Consider the following 27694-nt stretch of genomic DNA (forward strand, 5'->3'; position numbering starts at 1 on the left):
AAAACGTTGTTTTCACGTTACACTTTGTACCCGAATTTCCATAAAACTCGTCCAATTCGGACTAAGACCTGGGATAAATTCGTTATCTACGTTCATATCCGTAGATATGGATATTTTAATACCCTTCAGTACCCTGTACACCCTTCGGCTACGCCTCATGGTGTACTTGGGTACTTCAGGGTGTTAAAATATCCATATCTACGGATATGAATGTTAAATATCCATATCTACGGATATGAACGTAGATAACTTATAATATTTAAATGTTACTATTACTTAACAAATGATTAAATGTAATTAAAATATTTTGAAAACTTGAAGGTCACACACATTAAAGTGAGATGATTTTTTTTCCCAGCTAGATCTTTTATGTAACTGAAACTGATGGGGTTTTTTTTATCTTAAAGTAAACAACTTGTACTACAAATGAATCTCTAATAACAGGGTTACTTAGGGACAACATAAAAAAATCAATGAAGGATAAAAAACTTAATTGAAATAGCTTGGGGGTAGGGAGTCAAAATTCCTGCAAGTTTTGTGTAATTGAAATCGATTTTATATATATCCTTATTGGTCAATCAATTTTTCCAAAATTAAGTTAAGATGGGGGGGGGGGGGGGGGGGGTAGGGGGTTCAATGAAAAAAATATATGAATTAAGTTTTTTATCCTACATTGAACTTTTGATGTCGTCCCTTACAGAATAGCATGATATATTGTCTATTTCAGAACTTGAGTCTACAATTAACATAAGGCAGCAACCATTTGATTTTCTGGGGGGGCTATGGTTTTTTTTGGAAAAAAAAGTTTGTTTCCATTTTTTGGAGAAAAAAATAATTAGTTTTTGATTCTGAGAAAAAAAAATTGTTTGTTTCACCCTCAGCTGCCACTATATGTAATGCTAAAATTGAAAGAAAAAATTGTTTTCGACTTTTCGCGAAAAAAATAGATTGTTTTTCGCCGCAGGCGAAAAAAACAATTTTTTCCAGAAAAAAAAACCATAGCCCCCCCCAGAAAATCAAATGGTTGCTGCCTAAGGAGACAACTTGGTGTTTAAAAGTTTGTAATAACAGAATCCATGTGGTAATTGGGTTATTAGTGATAATTGGTAAATAAATTATTGTATTAGTGTAAATTCAGAAAAAAAATCCTCATGTTGCCTGCATTTATCTTTGAGATGTTTTAAAAGATTTGAGTCCAATAATTGTGAAAACATATAATATGTACATGCATTTGTTATGAAATTGATAGCAAAAATTTCTGATTTCACAATATATCCTATGTAAAAGCTAGCTTATGTATATAATTTCTATGAGTAGAGTAAAATCACAGTCATTGTCATGATTGTTGGTGTAATTTGGCCATATGTTCCATGACAAGAATAGAGGTGGCATCACGGACATTGTTGATGTATTTCAGCCATATGTTCCATGACAAGAATTGAGGTTGCAAATGATTGATCACAGAAAGCACACACATACAGATTTTGTTTATGAGATGATAAATGTCTTGAGAGATGCCATTTAGATACAAACTTTCGATCACACACTGGACATGGTTCACTTTTTAGATCCTTACCCTCATTGTGATTTTGCATGTGAAGTTCCAGTTCTGCGGATGTTTGACATAAAAATAAACAATACGGACATTCAAACCATTCTCCACTAGCAATATCAAAACATTTCTTAAAATTTGCGACCCTAGTACTTACAAATACGTTCTTTTTTCCTTCACAAATAGAAGATGTTATATTCACAGTTTTCACTTTCACTGTTTTCACTCTTTTGTGTTTATTTGCTTGTTTTTCCATTTGTATACATTCATCAGTATCATAGTCTGGCAGTGATTCAACATTTGAAGAAACACACGATTCAGTTTCTGAGGAATCATGATCATTATCGTGATTATCATGATTATCTTGATTATCAGTCTGTGTTGATACTATTGATTGTGGTAAAATTGAGGTGGTATACATATGATCCTGAGCAATGGAATTCACAGTGTTACAGTTGGTACCAGTTGTCATTTGGAAACCAGTAGTATCATTTGAATATCTCTTAATATCTGGCATGTTAATAATTATAGGTAGAGGCTTTGCCATTGGTGTTGTCATGGATGTAGTGCCCGAGATATCTATAGATTTTAATGTCTCCATCTTGTGCGTTGCTTTTGGAACCGTAACAGATTGTCTCTGAACCATAATGTTGCCACTAGTTAATTTTGGTCTTTCAGCTTTTTCTTTCTTGTTCTTATCCTTTTTGTCTACTTCTATTTTAAATACATACGGCCCTTGCATATGGAGTGTGATATGATGAAGAAGATATTGTGAGTTTGGGAAACGAGCACGACACATACCACACTGAAAAGGTATGTCATCTAAACTAACAGGTCTCTGGGGCGTAAATGAGGATTCGTCAATTTTCCCATTTGATGAAACCATATCACTAAATATATGTTCACTGTTTGTTTCAGTGCTGTTTAAACAAGAAGACTTTTCATTTTTTTTAACGTTTAAATATGTACTTGCAATGGAACTGCTGACTAAGCCTGCTTTTATAACAGCATCTAAATTCAAAGGATTTGTGTTATTGTTGCAATTGCCATGTTTTGATATATGATTTTTGAGACGTGGACCATTTAAATATGGCTTTCCACAAATACTGCACTCTGGGATAGCTGGTAACTGATAAAGTTGTTTTACTTCATAAGCGGTGTGTTTCTGTAAGTGTAATAACATAGGTGTAGATCTCTTTAAACATTTACATATTTTACATTTATAATGGTCTGTTCTCCGAACAACATCACCTAAATGCTTAAGTAAGTGCAAGTTCATGACTTTTCCTTCTTCGAATGAGGATGGACAATATTTACAGAAGTACTTTGGAAGGAAGTTATCTTCACATGGCTTAATTCTCTCTTTACATGCTTTAACATGGCGAGTATTTCCTGATTTGCTGATTATTGTTACACCCTTGTTTTTCTTCTTTAACATTTTCTCTCGTAACTTTTTAGTAATCTCAGACCTAATTTTTGATTCAACATTGTTTATTTCAGTCTGGTTTTCTAATCGGCCTTTCTCTTGTTTCTGTTCAGTGTCTTGACTATCAACATCCATTTTAATTTTTTGTTCTATTTCCTCAAAAACTGGTTCTTGTTTAATTCCAGTGCAGTTCTTCTCATGATTTTCCATTTGTTTCTCACGATAAAACCATTTTGTACATTTTGAGCAATGATAAATTTGATTACTTTTTAATTCTCTTTTCAAAGAACAGTCAGCATTAGCTAGAGATTCTTCTATTTGACTAGAATCGGACTCGAATGACATATTTCTGTAAGGTAGAACTGGCTTTTTATCGTCTTGTCGTCGCATAGTTTCTTTATCAGCGTCATTCTGTTCTTTTTCTTCATCCTTTACATTCTCATTCCCTTTGTCTGGATTAGAATTTTCAGTCTCAGGACGAACTTTTTGCTTCACCAATTTTCCATGACTATTCTTTCCTTTTTTAATCTTAGCGTCTTTGTTTTGTGAAGTTAAATAAATATGAGCGTTTCTTACATGGGATGCCATTGCTTGCTGCACCCTAAATTGTTTTGAGCAATAAGCACACTTATATATTTGGTTGCCATCTTCATCTCTGTACACTTTGGCCTTTTTTCTCTTTGTAACTGTATTAGGTGTAAGTTTATTGTTCTTACAAACAGATTTCATGGTTTCGTTGGCCTTTTCTTCAGAATGTGAAATACGACAATGAATAGCAAGTTTCTGTGAGCGGTAAAACTTAGCACCACAATATTTGCATTTGTACATTGTACTATGTCTCAAATTAAAATGTGTTTCAAATTCCTCAAAGGATGGAAGCTTTACGCTACAGTAAACACACTGAAACATCCCCATTTCTGTTAAAGTATAATCAGTAACAGGGCAGCTTGTTCCAAAGGCATCCAGTTCACCAAAGTCATCCCCTTGACCACTCTCATTGACCAGGCCATCCATATCGTTGGTCATAAATTCTTGAGGCCTTGCATATTCATCATAATCCATAGGTTCTTCCTTTATAGCTAGCATAACAAAGTCATTATATTCATCATTCTTCTTTTCCTGATGATTGTCATTTTTTTCATTTTGAGTTATTTCCCCTTGATTATTACTTTTAGTTGAATTAATGTCTGTATCATTAGAAACTTCTGATGAATTCTGCTCTTTATTTTCATGAATTGTTTTCTTTTCCAGGACATTGTTATTTTTGCTTGAATCCTTTTTGTCTCCTTGTGATACATCAGATTCAGCGGCTATTTCATTTTTAGATGGATTAACTGATCCTGTTACATTTAAAATTGCAAGATTAATACCACCACTGTCTTTATTGTTGCGCTCTTTATTGATCTCTCCAGCTAGTAAATTATTTTCATCAATTTCATCTATCTTACTTTTTTTCGCCTGAGACTGAAATTCTTTTTCAGGTGGTATATCTCCCGTTCTTACATCACTAATTTGAAGAGGAGAATCTATGCAGTTTTCAAAATTGCTAGTCAAACTTTTATCATAATCATTACCATTAAATGTTTTTCCCTGTATTTCCGTTTGAGTAGTGACCTCGAGTTCCCCATTCTTGACCTCTCCATTCACATGACTTGGCTCGGTTGTTATATAATCTTTATTTTTGGTCTGAATTACCATTTCTTTTTCCTTAATTTTATTTTTTGACACATTGGGAATACTTTCCTCAAAAGTCTTTGTTGAGTTAAGTTCATCTATCAACTTTAGAGTTTCTGCACTATCTTGGACAATAGATGACTGAGTTGTTTCCCCTACCTGTTTACCTTGCAGAGGTACATCCCTTGGCTTGTGACTTTGTATAGAATTGTCTGTAGTTTGAAAGTCTTCCATATTTGCACTATCCAGTAAACTAGGTGACTCGTTTTTTCTATCAAACAAGGGGAGGTCATTGTCTATAATGTCAGACTGATCAAGGTCATCAAGTTCATTTGGGTCAGGCAACATTTTCTCCCATTCCATCAACATCCCATCCATAATGTTAAGTTTGATGTGTTTCAACCAACTTGGATTGCAGTCGCTTAAAACTGAAAAAGAAATTTCACTTTTTTTAGGATATAAACCAAATAAGATTTGCTGTAAAAATAATTCTTAAAACAATATAAATTTCTATCTATTAATCAATGAATGGCATTTTAGTTGTTTTTTGAGCAACAAAAACAGAATAATATAGTCTAACCATTTTCTTTTCCTTCAAATTGTACAAAAAACATGTGAAATTGCTATCTTTTATATTTTTTAATTGGTTTCCACTTTAAGTTGTTTTTTGTTCTAAAATTTGTGCAAAATGCAATGAATTAACAAACATAAATGGATTACAATAAAAGACAGTTTGATTTTAGCCTTGTCTGTGACTGACATACAGAAAGGAGATTTAAATCATAAGTGGATCCACGAGGGCCTGGTGGAAAAAAATTGGTTAATTAGGCCAAAAAAAAATAATTAGTAGATTTTCATCCAATTTAAAAAAAAGAATTGGGTGGATGGGAGGATTTTATTTTGTATTTTGTATTTCTTCTGAAACCCTCTGATGATGTGTTCTTCATTTATACAAGTGTAATAATAAGCTTATATATATCATGTATATAAATGTACAAAGAATCGTTTATAATCTTTCAAATCTGATTGGCAACCACTGTACTACATGTAATTGCTGCTTTAGAAATCTATTTCTAGTAAACAGCAAAAACATGGACTACCTTCACCAAATTTATTTGTCTTTTTAAGCAATGTTTATTTGTCGCCATAAAATAAAGCAAGTATGCATTGGTATGCAATACAAGAATTATGAGTACAGATTAAAACTAGAGGCTCTAAAGAGCCTGTGTCGCTCACCTTGGTCTATGTGAATATTAAAAAAAGGACACAGATGGATTCATGACAAAATTTTGTTTTGTTGATGGTGATGTGTATGTACATCTTACTTTACTGAACATTCTTGCGGCTAACAATTATTTCTATCTATATTGAACTTGGCCCAGAAGTTTCAGTGGAAAATGTTAGTAAAAATTTACAAGTTTTATGAAAATTGTTAAAAATTGACTATAAAGGGCAATAACTCCTAAAGGGGTCAACTGACCATTTCGGTCATGTTAACTTATTTGTAAATCTTACTATGCTGAACATTATTGCAGTTTACAGTTTATCTCTATCTATAATAATATTTAAGGTAATAACCAAAAACTGCAAAATTTCCTTAAAATTACCAATTCAGGGGCAGCAACCCAACAACGGGTTGTCCGATTCATCTGACAATTTCAGGGCAGATAGATCTTGACCTGATAAACAATTTTACTCATGTCAGATTTGCTCTAAATGCTTTGGTTTTTGAGTTATAAGCCAAAAACTGCATTTTACCCCTATGTTCTATTTTTAGCCATGGTGGCCATCTTGGTTGGTTGGCCGGGTCACGCCACACATTTTTTAAACTAGATACCCCAAAGATGATTGTGGCCAAGTTTGGATTAATTTGGCCCAGTAGTTTCAGAGGAGAAGATTTTTGTAAAAGATTACTAAGATTTACGAAAAATGGTTAAAAATTTACTATAAAGGGCAATAACTCCTAAAGGGGTCAACTGACCATTTCGGTCATGTTGACTTATTTGTAAATCTTACTTTGCTGAACATTATTGCAGTTTACAGTTTATCTCTATCTTTAATAATATTCAAGATAATAACCAAAAACAGCAAAATTGCCTTAAAATTACCAATTCAGGGGCAGCAACCCAACAAGGGGTTGTCCGATTCATCTGAAAATTTCAGGGCAGATAGATCCTGACCTGATAAACAATTGTACCCCAAGTCAGATTTGCTCTAAATGCTTTGGTTTTTGAGTTATAAGCCAAAAACTGCATTTTACCCCTATGGTCTATTTTTAGCCATGGCGGCCATCTTGGTTGGTTGGCCGGGTCAAGCCACACATTTTTTAAACTAAATACCCCAATGATGATTGTGGCCAAGTTTGGTTTAATTTGGCCCAGTAGTTTCAGAGGAGAAGATTTTTGTAAAAGTTAATGACGACGGACGATGACGGACGCAGGACGACGACGGACGCCGACGGACGGGCCAGGTGAGCTAATGAAAACTCAAACAGTCCGAAAATAATAGGTTTGGTGATTTTTTAATATGATTCTTCAAGATGCAAATATAATTATATTATATGTAAAACATGAACTTAATCATTAAGAAGAAGTGGTTTAATCACTCTATTGCTCAGGGTATTGGGACAGAGGGTGTTTGCTGGTTGGCAACAATAGCCATAATGAGTAAATATAAGTTTGCATGTATGTTTGCTGACTTTTTGAACTTAATATACTGTCATAAATCTAACAAGTTCATGCTTGAGTCAATTTGTTTAATCCAGTTATGTTTTTGTATCAATATGTTACACTATTCTTGGTCTTTTGGATATAATTAACAGTCCAAAATTCCTGACACAAAGTCATTTTATCAATAAAAAAAAATCAACAGCTTTCTAATCCCACAAATTTGTGTCATACTGCGATTTGCGTTCTTGGACACAGCTTATTACTTGTAGCCCAAATATTTCATGTCCTTCTCTTAATCATCTCTATTCTCTGTAGATGATTTTGTCATTGGAGAGCTACAGAATCATTTTAAAAATTAAAACCAGATGCTCCGCAGGGTGCAGCTTTATACGACCGCAGAGTTCCAACCCTGAACATTGGGGCAAGTATGGACACAACATTTAAGCTTGATACAGCTCTGAATTTGGATTGTGATTAAATAGTTGACACAACACAGGTTTCTGACACATAATGAATGTGGTCTAAGAACTTAAACTAAAAACTTTAAATCTTAAATTGGACATTACCTATTATGGTCCAATATCCAAAATCTAAATACATGGTTATCAAAGAACCCCAAGAATTCAATTTTCGATGAAATCAAATAAAGTTCAATTTTGGACCCTTCAGACCTCAATGTGGATCAATCTGATAACCGGGCCCAAACATCAACCAGATGCTGGGCAGGGTGCAGCTTTATATGAACGCAGAGGTTGAACCCTGAACGGTTGGGGCAAGTATGGACACAACATTCAAGCTGCATTCAGCTCTAAATTTGAATTGTGATTAAATAGTTGACACAGCATAGGTTTCTGACACAGAATGAATGTGGTCTAATGAACTTGAAATATTTTTTTGGCCTTTGAGCAATTCACTATGCTGTTGAATATTAATCCTCTCAAAAAAATGTTTGAAGAAATTTTCTTTTTATTTATGAAATCTGAAATGAGAAAAATTTACCCCCCCCCCCATTTTTTTTTTCACATCCCCTTTCCCTTTTTCCAAAACTGATCTCAATTCAAATTTCTAATGGAGTTTGCAACAATACCCAACTACTCATTTAAACACATCATAAAATATTAAAATGTAAAATAAAGTGCTTGTAATCACTGAATGGTAAAGATTGTTTTAATTTATCAGTTGTTAGTAAAAGTGAATATACATTGTATATTGTATAAAACAATGATTTAAGTTGATTCAACTACTATTCTGGACAAAGAAAGATAACTCCAATTGAAAATTTCTTGCTATTGCCCAATACTGTGCAATTGAAAATATTTGCTATTGCACAATACTGTGCAATTGAAGATTTCTTGCTATTGCCCAATACTGTGCAATTGAAAATTTCTTGATATTGCACAATACTGTGCAATTGAAGATTTCTTGCTATTGGTGAATACTGTGCAATTGAAAATTTCTTGCTATTGCACAATACTTAATATAATAATTTTGAATCCTGATTTGAACCAACTTCAAAACTGGGCCCATAATCAAAAATCTAAGTACATGTTTAGATTCAGCATATCAAAAAAGCCCAAGAATTCAATTTTTGTTAAAATCAAACTTAGTTTAATTTTGGACCCTTTGGACTTTAATGTAGACCAATTTGAAAACGGGACCAAAAATTAAGAATCTACATACACAGTTAAATTTGGCATATCAAAGAACCCCAATTATTCAATTTTTGATGAAATCAAACAAAGTTTAATTTGGACCCTTTGAGCCCCTTATTCCTAAACTGTTGGGACCAAAACTCCCAAAATCAAACCCAACCTTCCTTTTATGGTCATAAACCTTGTGTTTAAATTTCATAAATTTCTATTTACTTATACTAAAGTTATGGTGCGAAAACCAACAATAATGCTTATTTGGGCCCCTTTTTGGCCCCTAATTCCTAAACTGTTGGGACCTCAACTCCCAAAATCAATCTCAACCTTCCTTTTGTGTTCATAAACCTTGTGTTTAAATTTCATAGATTTCTATTTACTTATACTAAAGTTATTGTGCGAAAACCAAGAAAAATGCTTATTTTGGGACCTGTTTTTGGCCCCTAATTCCTACACTGTTGGGACTTAAACTCCCAAAATCAATCCCAATCTTCCTTTTGTGGTCATAGACCTTATGTTAAAATTTCATAAATTTCTGTTTACTTATACTAAAGTTATTGTGCGAAAACCAAGAAAAATGCATATTTGGGCCCTCTTTGGCCCCTAATTCCTAAACTGTTGGGACCAAAACACCCCAAAACAATCCCAACCTTCCTTTTATGGTATAAACCTTGTGTTTAAATTTCATAGATTTCTATTTACTATTACTAAAGTAAGAGTGCGAAAACCAAATGTCTTCGGACGACAACGATGGACGACGTCGACGCCAACGTCATACCAATATACGACCACAAAAATTGAATTTTGAATTGTTGTGGTCTTATAAAAACTGGATCCACCACTTTTAATGTGTTAATTCAGTTATTGAAAGCGTCATCAGCGTCAAAAATTAGTTTGAGATCAATATAAAGACCAAATATTACAAACATTAAATTTACAGAAGTGCATGAGGATCTTATAATTTTAGAGAGTAAAGTTTAATAAATTACTTTCTTAAGCTCAGGGGACAAAATTGTGCTAAAACGTCTGCAATCTTGAACAAAATACAACCTGTTGATCTTAAAGTCATCACATACACGACATATACACCAATGCACCAAAAATTTTTATTGTCAAAGTTTTCAGTGTGGTAAGGGAATAAATTGAGAATGGAAATGGGCAATGTGTCAAAGAGACACATAATGGATTTACAGTTTACAATGATTAATGAAATTAAATATTTAAAATGTATTAAAAGGTTATGCTGAAAAAAAATGAATACAGAATGCAATCATGATGTATACATGTATATACCTTCTTATGATCATTAACAAGCTTCTGTCAAAGTTTGGTACAAATCCAGGATATTTAAAGGGGGACTAGCTGTCTAATTCATGTTCCCTGACTCTAATCAAAATCTCATATTTGATTTACATCAATGTAAAACATTTATCCAAACTATTAAAAGTTTAAATAAAACAATAAACAAGGCACAGGCATGAAAATATAAGTTATGTGTGTATTTGATTCTAGACGCCATCTAATTATTTATCGAGTTGACCTCTATAGTCATCTGATGACCATATAAGCTATGTAAACATAAATATAGATATTAATAGATTAAGCAAACATGTGCTGTTGAATTATTCTAGGTCTTTTTAATTTTATATTACTGAAAAAAAATAAATGTTTATCATCCTTTTTACCTGTACAAAATGTATTATAATGTGTAATTGTGGATCGAATCAGTCAATCAAATGATTTACCTTTGTTTCATTTTCAATGTTGACATTCTCTTCCTTTAAATAAATTTACACATACAAAATTAATTCACGTGTTTCCCATCTCAAGCTAAGGAGTGAAATTAAAGTTCACATGAATCAGATTCAATGATGTCAAATTATTCACTTGCAAGTGAATAATTCATAATCAATGTTTTTTTGCTTATTTTGACAAAATTGAGCCTTAATGGCTACTAAAAAGGAATTATTATTTCACTATTTGTATTTCATTACTGATTGAGCCAAACAAAATAATATATTAGGTTTTTCATATATCTCGTAGCTAGTGCCCCTTTAAAGAAAGTGAGATTGTAGAAAGATAATCTAAGTTGACAGGGAAATCAGTCTAAAATTAACAACAATATGTTTAAAATTGGTGCAAACAAGTCTCTTATGATTCATTGAATATCATTGAATATCATTTATCTCTAGAAATTTACCTAAAATTCATCCCTTAAATTAGGAGGATTCTGAAGGTGAGGATTTAATTTGTATCAGAGCATTACAATGATTGCCTTATTTGCAATGCATTTATAAGTTATAAAATCTCCATGCTTATTGCTATAGTCACATAAGGCCAAATAAAAATATATGTGTGGTTCCAGTTACGTCCTGAAAAAAAATAGGGTCGGTAGGTACGTTTTTTTTTTGTTTTTTTTTCAAATTATTTCCTCTTACCTTCTTTCACTTTGCACTTTATATATATATGAAATGCTTTTATTTAAATGATTCCCTTCAACTTCTTTCACTTTGCATCTAAAATGTAGCATACTCATCACCGTTTGCATTGCACGCTTTATGAAAAGCTGTTTCTTATGTATGAACCCTTTAGTTCTTAATCACCCTCTGTCTGATGCTAGTTCACTGGCTTGTAGTGTTTTAACATAATTTTTTCCATAGTATAAACTACATTCAACATGTTCAATAGAAATCGACCCTTTAAGAAGGCACACATCTGATATACTTGAAACCATAAATTTTGAAGCCATATCAGCTTGTGTAATTTTTCAGGAAAAGTAAATTATAAATCAATGAAATTGTAATAATTCATTGATGCATTTTTTTTAATTTTTTTTTTTTTTTGGGGAGGGGGGTTGACGGGTTGACTTCATATGTAAGAATCACCTAAGTATTACAGGGGCCCCCCTCTTAGGCAGTCAGTGAAAGTATCTGGATCCGCCATTGAAAAATATTTTAATAAATTTGAGTTATTTCCCATTGTTTACAGTTTAATGTAAAACTTCTGTGATATTTAATTTGATTAAACAGTTTTCTTGACAAATATGGTTATTCAAGTACACATCATTTTGTAAACTTTAATATCTGGGTATAATATATTATTTGTAAGTTGCATGAAATTTTTCTGAATAGGATCTTAAAAGAATGTTCATTTCACTGCACTATGATGTAACTGTTTTCTTTACTACTTAAGGAAGTTGGCTTGTCCTGTTTTGGATTTTTTGTCAGATTTTTGGAATCCTCTGGTTTTATCCATTTGAATGCCTTGAAAAAATTTTCCCGGTAACCCCCATTTTTCCTTTTGTAAATCTTTTACATGTATAATGATAAGCCATCTGTAAAAGTCTTATAAAATTTTAATTACTTTTTAACAGTTTTTGAGATCTTCAACTTGTCAATGATAAATCTATGAAAAGTCAAGAGAGAATATTTTCCCGCCAAAATTTCAATGGCTAATATCTCGAAAACAAGCACGGTGACCTATATATTTTTTTTGCTCTTTGGATTCCTTTATTAATCCCCTATCAATATAAACTAGTGTTTTGAAAAGTTAATTACTTGGAAACTGAGAAGCAAACTCCCTTAAATTATTATAAAACCCTGGGAGATATAGACATCACATATACATTACATTTAGGGATTTTAATTGGTTGAATGCAATCTTAATAACTAAAAAGGCAATGTACAAATGAATATAGACAAAGAAAAAGAATAAAAGAAAAAGAAAGAACAAACAATAGTTTGATTGCAAAAGAATGAAAAGATGGAAGGATGGACACAGTCTAACAGTTACACTATTTGCTACTGCCACTTTATAGAAGGGGAACACTTTTTGCACCAGCTTTTGCAGGGGTATGTATAAATCAAAATGTGTCTGTGGAACAAAAAGGTTAAAACTTAATGCCACCTTCACTACAGCAGAGGCATAAAAATACACAAAATTGAAGCTTATTACCTCTTCTTTAAGATTTGTTTGCAGTCGTATAAAAAAAGTGTCCATTATATCATCACTTCCTTATACATGTAGTTATGGTAGTGTTGGACATTAAAATGACAACAATATATATAAAGATTATTCTATAATTAGAATCTTTAATACTTTCATCTATTATATAAACATTAAATCTTCAGATTATTTTTTTTTCAATTTTTGAATGGGAATATATTTTCATTCAGATTCACTTTAAAAAAAATTGTAGACAACACACTCCGACAACAAGGAAGCTTCTAAAGTAAACACATTTTTGTTGCAAAAGTAGCCAGAGTTATCCCCCTTAGTACTTGTTATATTGTATATGGACAATTGTATTGGTACATAGGATTACAAGTGCTTCATTTCTTTGTATTTTGATAATATTTCTGTTTTGAGGATAAAGCTAACCAGATTCTCCACAGGGCACAGCTTTATACGACTGCAGAGGTCGAACCCTGAACAGATGGGGCAAGTATGGACACAACATTTAAGCTTGATACAGCTCTGAATTTGGATTGTGATTAAATAGTTGACACAACATAGGTTTCTGACACAGAATGAATGTGGTCTAAGAACTTAAACTTCAAAACTTTAAATTTACCTATTATGGTCCAATATCCAAAATCTAAATACATGGTTAGATTAAAAAGAACCCCAAGAATTCAATTTTTGATGAAATTAAATAATGTTCAATTTTAGACCCTTTAGACCTAAATGTGGACCAATTTGATAACCGGACCCAAATATTAAAAATCTAAATACATGGTTAGATTCCGCATATTAAAGAACCCCATATATTCATTTTTTGTTGAAATCAAACAAAGTTTAATTTTGGGGCCGATTTGGACCAACTTGAAAACTGGGTCCAAAATCAAAAATCTAAGTACATGTTTAGATTCAGCATATCATAGATTACCCAAAGAATTCAATTTTTGTTAAAATCAAACTAATTTTAATTTTGGACCCTTTTGGCCCCTAATTCCTAAACTGTTGGGACCAAAACTCCCAAAATTAATCCCAACCTTCCTAATTTGTGGTCATAAACCTTGTGTTAAATTTCATAGATTTCTTAATTTACTTATACTAAAGTTATTGTGCAAAAACCAAGAAAAATGCTTATTTGGGACCTTTTTTTGGCCCCTAATTCCTAAACTGTTGGGACCAAAACTCCCAAAATCAATCCCAACCTTCCTTTTATGGTCATAAACCTTGTTTTTTAAATTTCATAGATTTCTATATACTTATACTAAAGTTAGAGTGCGAAAACCAAATGTCTCCGGACGATGACGACGACGATGCCAACATCATACCAATATACGACCAAAAAATTTTCAATTTTTGCGGTCGTATAAAAAAGTGATTGAAATCTTGAAGATTGTCAGGAATATAAAATATTTCTTGTTTATAAGAACAATTTTGACTTAAGTAAGTATACATTTTGACTATTTTTTTTTATTTGCTGGTTCACACCAATTATATTGGAGGTTTACTATTCAAAAGGGGAGGATCAATGCATTGGCAATGTCTCATAAGTCAGTATTTATGGCTGGATATTGATTGTCTTATGTGTAAATATTATAAATGTTGTACCTGTATATAATATGTTTTTATGGCAATCAATATCATGAATATGTGACACTTTAATAAATAAATTTATTATTATTTATTATTAATGGGGACATTTGGTTGGAATCCTGGGTTAGAAACCCCCTTTTAAATTGGCTAGATTTCCTTCTGGAATTTAAGGGGTTGTTAAATAAATGTACTTGTAAAAGTTGATTTTTGGATGATAATTTAGGATTAAGGGGAGATAATTCAAACCTTGAAAATAAAATAAAATCCTTACACAAGTAAATAGTACTTATACAATGTTATAATATACTTACATCTTAAATAATGATTGCCCTGGACTGTAAACAGGAAATAAACAGATAACTGAAACCGAAAAGAATTTTTTAATATACACTCAAATTTAATACAATTTTTCCAACCCTAGGCCGCCTGATTAAAGGTAGTATTAAAGCTTATAATTATTATGAAAACTTTCAAATTAGTTCTTTTGTAACAACCTTGACATTCTGCATTATAACTTTACTACATAATGATAATACTAGTCTCATATACTTCACCCCATGATAATAATACATCATTGCCTTTGCAAAAACATTTAGAAAGGAAATAGCATACTGTTAATTGAGTTTTTGTATTCTTCATAATTTAAATTAACAGTATGCAGTCATAGTTAAATTGCAAAGCTACATGTACACCTCAACACTTCTATTTTAAGTACATAAAAAAATGTTACACATATATGCATGAATATTTAAATCACATATGTATACATACACAAAAATATACTTGACACAACATATATATGTAATACAACCCTCCAGTCCTATCAATCTTACCTTTTCAATAATACAAAAGGGGGAACTTTAATTCAATAAATCAAAATTTACCAAGTGATTTAAAAGCAATAGAACTAGCACTGTCATGCTGAAAGACCAAAACCCCTGTTTCAGCAGGAAACTTACCATATGCTAGGTATGACACAAATATACATCTTGATCAAATCTGCCTACGAAAAATCATTTGCATGCAGGTAAAATGTTGATTCACACATTCCTTTTCACTTCTTTGAAAATTATAGATCTTTTTATTTATTTTCAATAATTCAACTACTGGTAATTTCTTTCTATATTAACCTTTTGCTCAGTGACAACCATATAGTACAATGTATGTGTTAACCACTCAGTTCTGTTATATATACAATGTATTTGATTTTGATTTGAAGTGTCCATCATTAATTTTTCTAGTTTTGAGAGAGAATTTTCACCCTTGTGGAAATTAGGATATAGCTATAGGGGTAAAAAAGGAGGAATCTGGGAATCAGAAGGAAAAAAGTGGTATATTGTAATTTTTTAACAAAAAAAAAGGGAATTTGGAAAATAAACATCCATCCCTTTGTCACCCCCATCTGGGATCTGGAGCAATATTGAAGTATTTGAAGTCCAATTTGTATATTATGATCAGATTATACATGTAGTTCTTATCTTGATTTTGTTTTTGAAACTTTTTTCTTTTAAATTATTATAAATATGATTATCAATGTGTCAAATTTTGTATATTTCATGAAATAATCATTAATTTTCAATGGGCTTAGACACGAAATATGCTTAATCAGAGAAAGTATTATATAGATTAGATTGCAATATCCCTCAGAGACCCTCTTCAATAATACGCGCAAGCGTAGATCGAATTTACCTTCACGTAGCAAAAATAGATTATTGACGGAAATGAAACGAGCCTTTCTGACATCTCGTAAACATTGGCAGTTCTTTAAATTGCAACCGTTAAATCTGACGAAAATTGCATACAAGAAGAAATCGGCATGACTATTTTGTTGCTAACAATACGTGGAAAATTAAATAAATCGAGAAACATGTGTGTCAACATTAATCTGTCCGGGATTCGGTGAGGTGAAGCGGTATCGGTTGCACAAAATACTAGGAGTTATATTTTAAGATTTGACGAATATTGTCGATGAATTAACGATGAAAACATAAGAATTATTTGTTTCAAGAACTTACGTCATTATTATAGTCACTGTTATCTTGAAAATCCGTGTTATCATCGGCTTTACGGTCCTTGTCGGCAGAACATGGCGATCTGTAAACGTTAACGGGAAGTAAAAATAACATAAGAGGCGCTTACAGGGTTATAAATGTCGAATGTTACGGCCGTAGTAGATAATATAGTTAGTTGAACAATCAGTGTTTGTCTGAAAGCATTAGTTCCTGGGGTTAACGGTAAATTGAAGTAGCGAAGATCCGGGACCCGAAGGAGAAAAGGGGGAGGTAACCACTAAACAGCCCTCAACGGCCACCGTGAATTAGCTTCATTGTATTAAAGAGACTACTAGCATATTGGTTCCTTTTTGTAAATATGTATAGTAATTAAATTTGAAGAAGAAAAAACAGACGGGAATTGTAGGTGAGCATGGAGGGAAAAAAGGATTTGGGAGGGTTCTGATCCCGCAATGAAATCCCGAAGCCCGAATCAGTAAAAAAAAATCACGACATGCCGAAATTCGGAAAAAGAGTTAACGGATCCCGAAAGAATCAATCCCGAAATCCCGAGCTTAAAAAGACCCGATCGGGATCATCGCGACGTCCCGAAAAAGGTCCCCCAAGCATATGAATAGGGGGAGGGGGATCAATAGACATATATACATGTACTGTATGTCTCTGGAAGTCCGAAAGTTGAAGGGAAAAAATACCAAAAAAAAATGAAAACGAAACATTTCGAATTAATATTAATATTATTTGCAATGTTTTTTTTTATCCGTTTCAACATTGACACATGAAACATGCCCGGCACTTGCTATAATACGTTAGATAAGGGACAGTAGTGTGAGGTCGATTGGCGAAAACAAAATTAAGTTGTAAAAAAATACCATTGATTTTTTTCGAAAATGTTACCGTGCCATGATTTGTAAATTTCGTATTGATCTGCAAATAATTGTTAAATACATCGGTACATGTATATCGAGGACCGGTTGATCGTTTTCCAAGAAATTTAATTTGTAAAACTATTATTAATCATCTTAAACTAGCTGTGAAGAAAATGAAGAATTACTCCTACTTCATTTAAAACTTCAATCTTGGGAAATTGTACTCTTTCGGATGAGGGTCGTGATTGCACTCGGGGTCCTGTATTTTTTTTAATTTTTTTTTTTGCTTTATAATTTTTAGTCATTTTTCTTTATTCATTATTTATAATGTTCTTTATATTTTAAAAATCACTACATTACTCTCTAATCTTGATAAATCCTTTTTCCGATTCAATGCATTTCCTCCCTTTATTCTACACTCTTTGCCCATTCATGATTCTATGTTCTGCATACCCCATGCAAACTCTTTCATTTTGTATACAAAAAAACCAACATTTGTTTTCTTCAAATAATGAGCAAAATGGTTGCATTTTTGTACTTATTTATGCAGTCTTAATGCACGGAGTCACTTTGGAAAATCCTCGTACGAGTTAAGATAATGGAATACTTTTTTAGCTCACCTGGCCCATAGGTCAAGAGATCTATCTGCCTTGAATTTTTCAGATGAACCGGACAATCTGTTGTTGGGTTGCTGCCCTTCAATTGGTTATTTTGATGAAATTTTACCGTTTTTGGTTATTATCTTGAATATTATTAAAGATAGAGACAAACTGTAAACAGCAATAATGTTCAGCAAAGTAAGATCTACAATTTATTGCCCTTTATAGTATTTCAATAATTTTTCATAAATATTTGTAATCTTTTTAAAATATTTCTCATCTGAAACTACTGAGACAAATGTAACCAAACTTGTCCACAATCATTATTAAGCTATGTTGTTTTAAAAAAAATGTGTCCAGTGACCCGGCCAACCAACCAAGATGGCTGCCATGGTCAAAAATAGAACATAGGAGTAAAATGTAGATTTTGGCCTATAACTCTGAAACCAAAGTATTTAGAAAAAATCTGACATGGGTTAAATTTTTAATCAGATCAAAATCTATCTGCCCTCAAATTTTCCGATGAATCGGACAACGGGTTGTTTGGTTGCTACCCCTGAATTTTTTAATTGGTATTTTTTAGTAAATTTTACAGCTTTCGGTTATTATCTTCAATATTGTTATAGATAAAGATAAACTGTAAACAGCAATAATGTACAGCAAAGTAAGACCTACAAATAAGTCAGCATGGCCTAAATGGTCAATTGACCCCTTAAGGAGTTATTGCCCTTTATAGTCAATTTTAATCAATTTTCATAAATTTTGTAAATTTAAAATAAAAAAAGATACAAATTATCTTCCTCTGTAACTATTGGGCCAAGTTCGTTATAGATCGAGATAATTGAAAGCAGCAAGAATATTCAGTAAAGTAAGATCTACAAACACATCACCATCACCAAAACACAATTTTGTCATTAATCCATCCACAAGATGAAATGTTGCATTTTGTGATTAATCTTTTAACATTGCGTTCCATTAGATAAAAAATGGACATGCAAACTCTTAATTCAAATTATCAAAACCCGTTGGTGTACCCTAAAAACTATCTAACAAAAGGAAAAATATAAAAAGAAATTAAAAAAATAACCTGCCAGATGGTCTCCGACCTTGACGTGGTTGGTAGGCTTTACACAAACAGGAGGCCCACTTTATAGTTGATGCAACAAAGACGTTTACTTTTGACACCATTGTATTTTAGAGTTCCTGTTATATTGAAGTACAAGTCATCATCAAAACAGTCATATTCTCGTTTGAATTGTTTTACATTGTCTTATCGGGGCCTATTATAGATGACTATGCGGTATAGGCTTTGCTCATTGTTGAAGGCCGTACGGTGACCTATTATAGTTGTTAATGTCTGTGTCATTTTGGTCTTTTTGTGGATAGTTGTCTCATTGGCAATCATACCACATCTTCTTTTTTTATATATGAAATTAGTTTCTTGCAATTTCAATGTTTTCGAAATTATTGACCCAATTGATGCATTATATACATGTACTCCTGCATGTACTAAATTAAGTTTTAAGCAGGTTACTTATATGTCCCCCCCCCCTTTTAGCTCACCGGGGCCCGAAGGGCCTCTTGTGAGCTTATGCCATCACTTGGCGTCTGTCGTCGTCCGTCGTCTGTCGTCGCCTGTCGTCGTAAACTATTTCAAAAATCTTCTCCTCTGAAACTGCTGGAACAAATACCTTCAAACTTTAACTAAATGTTCCTTATTATATCTAGTTTATAAATTGTGTCCGAAGTTTTGATCCATCGAAAAACATGGCCACCATGGATAAAAATAGAACATAGGGGTCAAATGCAGTTTTTGGCTTATATCTCAAAAACTAAACCATTTAGCGCAAATCTGAAATGGGGTAAAACTGTTCAATTGGTCAAGATCTATCTGCCCTTAAATTTTCAGACGAATCGAACAACCCATTGTTGGGTTGCTGCTATAAATTGGTAGTTCTTAAGGAAATTTTGCAGTTTTATTATCTTGAATATTATTATAGATAGATATAAACTGTAAACAGCAATAATGTTTAGCAAAGTAAGATCTACAAAAAAGTTAATTGTCAATTGACCCTTTAAGGAGTAATTTAAATACTTATTTAAATTTTGACCTCATATTCTTAGTTCGGACCTAGGAGTCGCAAATAAAAACATTCCAGGGTTATACGGTTAACTGTTTATGAGTTAAAAAAACATACTGACAAATTTATTTTGTAAAGGTAGATAACATCTATAAAAGTTCATCGAAATTGCTTCGATCCAAATTAGCCAAAATTTACTGAGGATGTAACGAACAATTTGTAAAAAGAATTCTGTCGATATCTTTTTATGTTACGAAGGAGATGCACACAGATGATAAACAGTGAATAGGGAGATAACTCTTACAAAGAAAATTGTTCGTCTTGATTTAAAACGGTATAAACTATACGATACAATATACAAAATATCTAAGCGACATATTGCGAAACAAAAATTTCAGAATGTGGCGGAAAAAAAAAATAATAATAATTAAAAACCAATTGTTCAGAGAACAATTGAAGGTCTTTCCACCAGTTAATATCTATTTTGATATTAGAATATTAAAAATCAGTCTAAAATGTCAGTTTATATGGCTTTATGATGTATAGATATGAATTTAAAGCAAAGTTCAAAATCTAGAACGTCAAATTAACCTATGACCTTGACCTCAATTTCAAGGTCACAAACTGAGGATCTCAAATCAAAAGACCCTAGGTCTCTAATATGTATGGTTAATGAATTATATCACTTTACATATAATTTTAGATATGATAGGGGCAAAAACCCCCATTTTTTGTCTACGCACCATTTCAACTAAAATTATTAAGTAACGACATGTCGCAACTAACAATTTAGTGAAAATAATTTGTCGATATCTTATACAGTTTCTGGAAATGAGTGGAAATAAGCCTAATTCAAAAATTAGAATATGACCTTGACCTTTGACCTTGACCTAATTGTCTTTTTTTTGGAGTAAGGACCTCAAATCAAAAGATCCTAGATCTCTATCACTTATGGTTTTCCAGTTTTAAATATATTTCAAAATTTCAAATACAAAAGGGGAAATAACTCTCATATGGAGCGTTCATATTACTTCGGTCGAAATATGACAAATCATGCGAAGGATGTAACGAGCAATTTTATAAAATAAATTTGTCGCAATCTTTTACGGTTGCGAAGGAGTTGTAATCACAAGGAAAACAGTGTTTGGGGAGATAACTCCTACAAAGAAAATTATTCGGTTATGCAGGGTAAATTTCAAAATCGCATAAACTGTTCGATATCATATACCAAATATCTAAGCGACATATTGCGAAACAAATATTTATCGCAAGAACAAAATTAGGCGGAAGAAAAAAAAAAATAATCAGAAGAAAAACAATAGGTCTTTCCACAGAAAAGTGGAAAGACCTAATAATCAGAACAAATACAATAAGTCTTTCCACAGAAAAGTGGAAAGACTTAATAATTAAAAACCAATTGTTCAGAGAACAATTGAAAGTCTTTCCACATCACAGAAATTTTGATAAGATAGTTTCTTCATACTGATGCGTCACATAATGGTTTAATTATATTAATGAGTGATATAAAGGAGATAATATGCTACTTCCGGTTAAATGAATGTCACTTCCGGTCTCATATGATAGCTTCTTTCACACTGATTCCAAAAATATATAGTTTCTATATACTTTTGTATGTAGAATGGGAGATAATTGGCCACTTCCGGTTTGTTGGAAGTCATTTTTAGTCTTTAGTAATCAGTTTATGTATCTATATGACAAATTATATGGATTCTGAGTACTTTTATGTAAAAAAATTGCAAAAAAGGCTACTTCCGGTTTTCTCAAGGTCACTTCCGGTAGTCATTTTTCAAGGTCATTTGTCACGTAACCTTTTGTACAAGGTCAAATGCCTTTATAATGAACTTAGTTCAAGTTATAATCAAATAACCTCATATCAAGACATTTCATGTGCACCAACTCCTATAATATGCCATTAATTGTATAAGACTAATTGTAGCATATTATTATTACCATAAAGCACACATTTTGCACTTGTTCTTTTATATGTATCTTTCAAAGTGTCGGAGAAAATGCAAAAACAAGAAAAAGTCACAATTGAGAACTTGACCTTGACCTTTGACCTTGACCTCATTTTCTAAGTTAGGACCTAGGGGCCTCAAATAAAAACATTCTAGGGTTATACGGTTTTAATAATTAAAAACCAATTGTTCAGAGAACAATTGAAAGTCTTTCCACAACAAAGAAATTTTGGATAAGAAGATAGTTTCTTCATACTGATGCGATTAATTATGGTTTAATTAAGTGATATAAGGGAGATAATATGCTACTTCCGGTGAAATGAATGTCACTTCCGGTCTCATATGATTAATTTTTACACAATTTGTTCATCAAGTTTGCTTACATTTAAAACCTTCTCTTGAGAGCCTCTTGTTTTTGTTTTTTTTTTATAGCAGAATAAATAAGCCGCTATTGTAAAAAATCCTGATGACATCTAAGGAAGCTACCATTTGATTTTTATGGTGGTGGTTTGGAAAGGGGTTGGATTTTATATTAAAAAAAGCCCGCAGAATAAGAAATTATGGGGTAAAAAGCAAGATGACATTTGTGTTAAAAAATTTCAGGATAAACTAATAAAAAAAAATGCAGGACCAAATAGAGTGAAAAATAAAAAGGCAGGACAGAGATCACAACTACCCCCCCCCCTTTCCCCCACCCCCAATATAAATCAAATGTTTGCTCCCTTTTTTATACATGATGTTTAATCCAGACTGAATAATAGCCATCATACCGGTTATAAGAATATGATACTGTTGTATGGCTACCAAAATGTAGTAAATTACTAAATTTTCAACACAAAAAAAAATCTAAAACTGAGACTTACAAAATGTAGTTGAAATTTTACTTTCAAAATGTTGTATGTGAACATAATAATGACTATTTTTGAATGACTATGAAATAAAAACTTATTCACAGAGATAATAAAAGAAGTGTACATTTTTTTTTTATTATTCCCAAAGCCAAATTTTTAAACAACAATTTTCAAGTTTACATTCAACCTTATGGTAGCAAACTTTAAAAACAATTCAGATTAACAGTTTTGTCACATCATTGTCTTGATATTCAAATGTTTTCATTGGTTTTGATGATTGATATTTTGAAATAGAGATTTCTTTCCGCGAAGTAACAGTTTAATTGAGTGAAAAAATAGTTTTAGCATAAGAAGAATATTATTTGACTGTGTTAAGAAAAGTTTCTTTTACTTGAAATATTTTTTTTTTGTATTTTTAATTGTAGATCATCATCAATCATGTATACAGTTCTAGACGTGTTACAGATATGGATTCAGAAGATCAGAGACTATTGGGTAAATAATATAATGTTAATTACAAAAAAGAAGATTTGTTTCGAAAAGATTTTTTTTTACCAATTATCTAGTCTGTTGGCATACCGTCCCTGTCAGTAGTTTCATCATGATCTGATCACTTGGTGTCAGTAATCATCATGGTAAAAAGTTTCCTGTCAAACCTCTGGACTAATTAAGACAAAACTGACCAGAACAATCTTAAGGGTATCTAGTATAAATTGCATTAAGTTTTACCCTTGTCTGTCTGGAACGTCTGTCAGTCCTTCCATATGTATGTCACAAAGTTGGTTTCCATTCTCTAACTTAAGTTTGCCTCAACCATATTTTATTCATTTATTATACAGAATACTTATTATTCCAAAACACAAATCAAGCAGTTTGAAATTTGGTGCAATTCTTTAACCCTACTAAATTTATGCCCCTTTACAAATGGGAAAAGTGCTGGAATTTTTGGTTCGTTTCTCTGCTTTTAGTTTGTCTCCATCAACCAAATGTTATGAAAATTAGACACAATGTTTATAACAATTAAAATACAGATCAAGTTTGAATGCCACTTTACAAAACACGCAAAAGAAACAAATCCTGAATTTTTGGTTCAAACCCGGACTTAAGTTTGTCCAAACCAAATGTTATGAAACTTATACACAATACTTAATAGTGCAAAAATGAGATCAGTAACACATTTAATAGCATCACTTTTACCAGTCTTCAGTTATGTCCCTCTATTACTTTTTATGATATATGCAAGTGATTGTTTATGTAATTTTTTTTAATATGCAACCGAATTTTTGTTTGTGTTCTTTTTTTAATTGTTCATGAACATTAACAATGTGTTAACTGTTGATATTTATAGCCTTTTTCTTCTTCGCTGTGAATACCACTGTCACTCTAATATAATTATAATCAATTTAACTATAATTGTCAGTTTATTGTCTTAATTTTGTATGCCATAACCATTTAATGTAAATGTGTTTGTGCGAATAAAATATTGTCTATATTGTCTATTGTGAACAGAAGCAAATGAGGAAGATCAACAAGAAACAACTATATCAGTCTCTGTAAGAAATTTATCAAGCAATTTAGAAAAAAATCAAAACTATAGACGAAAAAACCAACAACCTATTAACTGACTTAACCGACCTATCGTGTGATCGTAAATTCCCCCTTTTCTATTTTTAGATATGATTTATAACTATAGTTGTCCGGTCACTTTTTCGCGGGGATCGTTTTTCTCGTGCTTGAGACTCAATGTCCAACTTGGATATTTAAACTTCGCCTGGGCAGTATTTCGTTCTAGATTTCTTTAGATACGGGAAAACTTTCGTACTGGTAAGTTGCACTTCAAATTTCATTTTAGAATCATTTTATTTTGTATTTCGATGTTTGACTTGAGTAGATTTATGACCCCTTCTGTGGCCATTTTTGTACGAACTTTTCAAACTTCAATTGTACCAAAACTGCAGTTATAATGAATATATATAGTCCATTTTGTACATATACCAAGGGGAAACTTGATGCAAAGCATTATAATTATTTATTGTTTCATTGCATTTAATAGAAAAAGAGTACTTTGTGGCAAATAAACCAATATTTTAATAGAAAATCCACAGCCTTTAATACAGAGATTTTTGTTATAAAATTCCAAACCTAGATTACTCACTTGCTTTTCTATGATATGCTAGTGCTTATTTTTTACAAAACGTTCTAACCAACCTGTAAATTCGAAAAAATACCTCTTGCTGAGTCACAGAAGTCGAGAGCCCACTAAAAGGTGTACTTGATTTGGTCAATATTTTAATTTATTTAGCCAATAACTACATTAATAAACTTGTTTTAAGGAAATCAATGCTAGCACTGGATGCAATAATCCTATATCTATCAGTCATCAAATTGCCAAATGTGCGAGTACCAGGATAAAGGCTGTGGTTTTTCTACAAAATATCCTTGTACCCTCATATTTAAATTGTTTTCAGACAGTCTGCAGTTAAAATTTCATAAACTTTCTTAGATTTTTACCAGACTTGGACAAAAGCTTTTCACAATCAAAAGATATTATCATAATTTTTGTTGAGCCTGTGATTAACAGCAAAAGTAGGCGAGGAGACACTGGGTTCCGTGGAACTCTTAAAATTTTTTTAGGTTTCTTATACCTGTCATTTATTGAATTTATTGAATTTATTGTTTCGTTGAAATGTCAGTATACTGACCCAAGTCCTGGAGCAAAAGCACAGACCGAACCCTCTCTACCAGTAACGTAAACGGCCCAGTAGTCAGCACTTCGGACGGTGTTGACATGAATATCAATTATATGCATGGTCACTTTCATAAATTTTCTGTTACAAAACTTTGATTTTTTTCGAGTATGCGACTTTTGTCGCAGAAAGCTCGATATAGGGATAGTGATCAGGCAACGGCGTTAGCTTACTTCTTTTAAAAAGCTTTATATTCTAGAATGTGGAAGACCTGGATGCCTCATACTTTGTAAATGGATGCCTCATGTTACGAAGATTATGCCAGTCACATGTCCAATGTCCTTGACCTCATTTTCATGGTTCAATGACTACTTGAAAAAAAAGTTTAGATTTTTTGTAATGTTAAATTCTTCCTTATTATAAGTAATATGATAACTGTATTTGGTATGTGCTAACCTTGCAAGGTCCTGTTTACCGTCAGACAGTTTTCACTTGACCTCGACCTCATTTCATGGATCAGTTAACAAGGTCAAGTTTTGGTTGTAAAGTCCCTATCTCAGATACCATAAGCAATAGGAGTAGTATACATATATTTGGTGTATGGAAGGATTGTAAGGTGTACATGTCCAACTGGCAGTTGTCATCTGAACTTGACCTCATTTTGATGGTTCAGTGGTTATAGTTAAGTTTTTGTGTTTTGGTTTATTTTTCTTATACTGTATACAATAGGTCTACTATATTTGGTGTATGGAATGATGGAAGGTGTACATGCCTAGCTTGGAGTTGTCTGCATCTGACCTTGACCTCATGATCATTGTACAGTGGTGAAAGTTGAGTTTTTTTAATTTTGGTCTTTTTTTCTAATACTATATGCTATTGATCATCTATATGGAAATATTTAATCATTTATATGTTAGTTGCAGAGTTTTAATTTGACTTTGACCTCATTTTCACGGTTCAATGCTCAGTGTTAAGTTTTTTTGTTTTGGTCTCTTTTTCTTAAACCATAAGCAGAAGGTCAACTTTATTTGTTGTATGTCTGCCTGGCATTGTTCATCTGACCTTAACCTCATTTTCATCGTTCATTGGTCAGTGTTCAATTTTCATGGTTAATGTTTAGTTTATTTGACAGTTGTAATAACGCTTTGTTTTATAGGTCAGGACTATCAACATAATATCAATGATAATTAAAGAAAGCGAGACATTTCAGTTTGTGCACTTTTGTTATGCTGACATCATCTGTTTGTGTTCAAATCATCTATGTTTGTGCTGATGTCATCTTATGTTGTGCAAGCATCATCATTTTTGTGCTGACATCATCTAGGTTTGTGCTGACATCATTTTTTGTTTATAGAATAATGTTTTCAAATTAATACAGAATATACCGGTAAATTGTTTCATAAAAAAAAATATTTCTAATTCCTAAGAAAATAAACATTTTCTATCTTACTGGTTTAAAACATTTTTAAATACATATAGTTCTGAGGAAATATAAAAATCTAAAAATTACTCTGAACCTATTAATACCTTCATTTCTTGCTAATGATCTTTTGAAAGATACATGCTGTTCTAACTTTCGTCCTCTTTATATCAACTCCAGATATTTTCAGCAAAATAGATTGACCCTGGAATTTTATATAATATTTCGAATAAATAAATATGTATTAAAGGGGCTACTAGCTACGAGATGTATAAAAAATCTAATATCTTTTTTTATTTGCTCAATCAATAATGAAATGCAAATAGTAAAATAATAATTAACTTTTAGCTGACAAGATGGTCCAAATTTGTCAAAATAAGCTAATAAACCTTGATTTTTGAATTATTCACTTGCAAGTGAATAATTCGACCTCATTGAATCCGTATTCATGTGAACTTCAATTTAAACCCTTAGCATTAGATAGATAACACGTGAATTGTATGTGTGAAGTTATTTAAAGGAAAAGAATGCCAACATTGAAAGGGAAACAAAGGTAAATCATTTGTCAGATTGACTGATTCTATCCATAAAAATTTGTTCTATAAATATAGGTAAAAACGATGGTAAACACTTATTTTTCATCAATACAATGAAATTAAATAGACCTAGAATAATCCTGCAGCAC

General features: G+C 32.0%; 1 protein-coding gene across 1 annotated transcript; it reads right to left on the bottom strand.

The window, feature by feature from the left end:
• Window positions 1–1038: 1038 nt before the first annotated feature.
• Window positions 1039–16655, bottom strand: LOC143057238 (uncharacterized). The gene is made up of 3 exons (XM_076230508.1): window positions 16530–16655; window positions 14826–14874; window positions 1039–5080 (listed from the first exon to the last, which is right to left on the bottom strand). Exons 1-3 carry the CDS (start codon window positions 16638–16640, stop codon window positions 1392–1394), a joined length of 3849 nt encoding a protein of 1282 aa, XP_076086623.1. The 5' UTR covers window positions 16641–16655; the 3' UTR covers window positions 1039–1391.
• Window positions 16656–27694: the final 11039 nt, after the last annotated feature.

The sequence above is a fragment of the Mytilus galloprovincialis genome, chromosome 13 (genome assembly GCF_965363235.1).
Source record: "Mytilus galloprovincialis chromosome 13, xbMytGall1.hap1.1, whole genome shotgun sequence".
NCBI classification, from domain to species: domain Eukaryota; kingdom Metazoa; phylum Mollusca; class Bivalvia; order Mytilida; family Mytilidae; genus Mytilus; species Mytilus galloprovincialis.

Coding starts and splice junctions, on each gene's coding strand:
- LOC143057238 (XM_076230508.1), bottom strand. CDS start 16,640: ATGTTATTTTTACTTCCCGTTAACGTTTACAGATCGCCATGTTCTGCC. Junction 14,875..16,529: donor ACAGTGACTATAATAATGAC/GTAAGTTCTTGA, acceptor TTTCGGTTTCAG/TTATCTGTTTATTTCCTGTT. Junction 5,081..14,825: donor GGGCAATCATTATTTAAGAT/GTAAGTATATTA, acceptor TTTCTTTTTCAG/TTTTAAGCGACTGCAATCCA.